Raw genomic sequence first — 3,952 nt, 5'->3', positions numbered from 1 at the left:
GGGTGTCAACATGCCTGCACGAACTGTCGTCTTCACAGCCATCCACAAGTACGACAATCAAGGCCATCGCCTTCTCGAACCTGGCGAGTACATCCAGATGGCGGGACGGGCCGGTCGTCGAGGATTGGACGACGTCGGCACTGTGTTGCTATTCCCTACGACAGCTGACTTTCCCGTCCAGAGCGATGTCAAGACCGTCTTAACGGGGGTCCCCAAGCCGCTGCGCTCCCAATTTCGACTTACCTACAACATGATTCTCAACTTGCTCCGCATCGATGAGCTTCGTGTTGAGGATGTGATGGCACGCAGTTTCAGCGGGGGGGGGGGGACGGAGAAGCAGCCCAGGACTTACGGGGTTCGGTAAGCAGCTGCTTCGACAGAGGTGCAGTACAGTGGGTCCTACGCATTAGTGCCGCTTTTGTTTGTGTCACCCTCCTAATAGTGCAGGCCCAGACGCACGAACACGAAAAGTGCCACGTGTCAGACGGTTCCGGCTGTTATGCCACCAATGACGCCATGGATGTTTTGGAGACGGCTCAGGTGGTGCAGAATCCGCCTGAAACGCAATCAAGTGATGAAGATGAGATCGCGGAAAACGCAATTGAGAGAAAGACTATAAATTTTACCCCATGTCGTCGAGATCGCGAAATTGTTTGGAGAGCTGGAACTTTAGGCGACTGAGTGCCAAGTTCCAGACGCTCAATCGCATCTATTTCTTCTCACTGCGAAACACAACAGAGAACTAGCACGGAGCAGACAGACGTTAATTACCGAGCGCATGCAGATACAGCAGATGTGACGACACATACTAATAATGCCGTCTCCCACTACAGTACATTTCGGGGTCTCACATGGGGCGGCACTAATGCGTAGGACCCACTGTACTTCACTCCAAGACGTTTTGCATTGGTGCTCTGCCTCGACCCTGGCCAATTGGTGAACGCGATCGCCGACAGAGGAGGCTCCCAAATGTTGACTCTCGCCTGTAATTTGGCGAAAGCCAACAGTCCAATGAAAAGGCTCCATGACAGCCGCCATCGCTCGATGTTGGCTGATGATGATTTAGGGTGCGTACCATTGTAGAATTAATGATTAATCACTATTCTACCGAAGACGGCGCAGCGGAGCGGCGCGCACCAGAGTTTGCTCTGGTTGACATAAAGTGGGGTGACCGGGTCACTGTAGACCCAACCACAACGACGGAAGATCGGCACATTTATCCCCGATATCCCTGCTTCCCTTTTACCAAAAACAGGGAGGGTCCCACTGTAAATAGGACCGTGAAAATAAACCAAAAAACCACACCCCGTCCATATTGCACCGTGCCGAATGATCTACACAGTTGCAGTTAGTTGCACATGATTACGTTGTACAGTACGCCCAAACACCGCAAATAGTCTGGGTAGGCTAATAGTGTGGATACTCATATTGGTATAGGCCACAGTAACTTCTGTGAGGTGTTCTTTATTGCAAATGCTTTTACTGTTGACTGCACTAATTATTAATTCACGTATACTAGTGGAGACGCGCCAAACGAACAAAAAGCGAAACTGGAACCGTCTCTCAGACACAGACGTTCGTGCGAAGCCCTTTGTAACTCGAATACAAAATTCGAGTTCATACCTTTCGAAGGACATGAAAGGGGTAAAAGAAGCTCTATAAAAGCCTCATTATCTCTGCACCTCCAGAGAACAACCGCAAAAACTATCACCGAAATCTACATCCTGAACATCGACTGCTCTACAATGCGTATCGTTCGGGATCTTAATTGAGCTGCCACCAACAAACCTATGGTCTTCATCGCCTATCCCACCCCAGCGAATGCCTCATATGTGTCCATGATACCCCTCCATAACCCCCGTACTCCCTCCCTCCTCACGGCTCTAAACCCGAACTCATGCGTCCCTCTTCCTGCCAACGACACTACTTCTGGCCAGACATCTATGAATTCCACACCCTTCCCTACTGTACCGACCCGAGCACTCCGAAATGTGCTCGGGTCGGTACAGTAGCTCCCCCATGCTGAACGTATCCGTATTGTCACATGGATGGTTGACGAAGCAAGCACAAATCGCGCGAAACACATTGCATCTCGTGCCCTCTGTCTCTTTCGTTTCTTCCACATGTTGTTCCGAGATAAGGCAAAGGCAAACAGCAAGACGACGAGTAGGCTCTGGGCGGCGCGAGAAGGACAATTTTCCAGAACATGCGTTTGTTTGTGACGTCGCAGGAAACACGTGAGCCTTTGACAGGACGACCAACGCCCCGAGAATTGGGTTTGTACGTGCACCAGGTGCTGGAGGCGGCCATTGACAGGTTCGAAGGCATTTTGGACGCTGATGTCCTGATAGCTAGCGAAGGTTATGAGTCTGGCTCCGTCGCCCGCCTCCTGGAATCAGGAATTTATCACTCCGACCGTCGGTAGCAAGACGATGAAGCCGCACTTATCAGCAACGAAGATTGGTTTGACCTGGGAATTGACACAGATCACGAAATGGATGAGTCCATTGAACGCTCTGTTTCTGGGCGGCACAGAACGATATCAGTCCAGAAGGGGCGAAGCGGCTTTAAAACATGTTGCGAAACAATTGCGATGGTGTAGTCGGTGCCCCGCAATACTGTGATCACACTATAATGGCGTGGCTAATAGCAATAATTACCTGTCCGTCCATGTGCATCTATGTGAGTCAAGACATAGCTACCTTGTCCACTGCATTGGTTCACTTCCCTTTTGTGTACCTCGATACACTTTTCTATAAGTACTGTAGGAGAACGCTTCTCGGAAATGGTGGAGCAGCCAGACCGATTTGATCCATCTCATCCGATACATTAAAGTTCTCACATTGTTTCCCTCTGCACAGTTGCCTTTCTATTCACCACTACAGTTCGGCTACAAGAAAAAAGAAGGTAGCGGACTCATACCGGATCTGATCCATCCTAACGTTTGTTCTAACAGCAATAGCGCTCTTTCCACGACTTGCGTAAAGCTCCTTTATCCCTTTGTCTGTTGTTGCTGCCCGTGTATTTATACTACAGTACTATCACTTCAATGTTTGTAAAGGAACAAGTCAAAGAGGTGACGAACCAGTTTCGTGTCGTCGCGCGGAAGGGCAATTATATCTGAGGCGTGCAGGATAGTGTCGATTATTTCCTGACGTCTGACCAACCGTGTAAATTATTGGCACTCCCAACATCTTCGTCTGCATATGCGTTCGATTTCTGCGCTCTCTTGCCGCCACCGGTGCTGTTGCGTTTGCGCACGCATAGACGGAGGCATGGCGACGGAAACCGCGGAGAGGTACAGTAGTGGATTGAAAGGGGTGAAAACATGTCCCAATGAGGGCAGGGAGAAAGTGGGCAGACGGGACTTTGTTATTTAGAGAGCAACGACATGTTGCGCACGGTTATGCACAAGCCGTGTTACAGAATAAGCCAATGAGAACGGTACCGTATACGATGAATAAACAAGCGCAAACAATAGTGAACACGTCGCCTACTCACTGCGAGTTAGGAACGGGTCTGACTCTCTATCTCAAAATAAAACCATTGCGAATTGGACCTCCCCAGTCCACGCATACCTCGTACACTCTCATGGCTAGTTTTTACAAGACGGAAAACGCTGAAGAATTGATTACTAATGGAGACAAGCTGAGAGCGGTGGGATCCGTAACTTTTGGGGGGCGCAATGTCTTTTGGTGAAGGTGGGGGCAGTAGAACGGGATGGCATCGAAGCAATACGTAGATGAGTGATCCTTCTCATCGCGTGAAAATCAACGACGCTCGATAAAGATCAACTTCATACCTGAGGATTGTCAAGGCGTGCAAAAGATCACAGTATCATAGTAGATTTTGAAGCGAGACTTTATGCTCATGCCAAAAGGGATAACGATGAGTTCAAAGCTCTACATGCTGTCTTTTGCAGGCAGATCGCGTAAGAGGGATGTGATGCAGT

At 49.5% G+C, this 3,952-nt stretch overlaps 1 protein-coding gene across 1 annotated transcript; it reads left to right on the top strand.

Annotated features, from left to right (window-relative positions):
• The first annotated feature begins 10 nt into the window (after positions 1–10).
• On the top strand, positions 11–364 carry CHC_T00006000001 (hypothetical protein). Its single transcript, XM_005717631.1, has one exon. It carries the CDS (start codon positions 11–13, stop codon positions 362–364), a length of 354 nt encoding a protein of 117 aa, XP_005717688.1.
• The last annotated feature ends 3,588 nt before the right edge of the window (positions 365–3,952 follow it).

This window comes from Chondrus crispus, genomic scaffold (assembly GCF_000350225.1).
Source record: "Chondrus crispus Stackhouse genomic scaffold, scaffold_333, whole genome shotgun sequence".
Lineage (NCBI taxonomy): Eukaryota > Rhodophyta > Florideophyceae > Gigartinales > Gigartinaceae > Chondrus > Chondrus crispus.
This window is presented reverse-complemented; position numbering and strand designations above follow the sequence as displayed.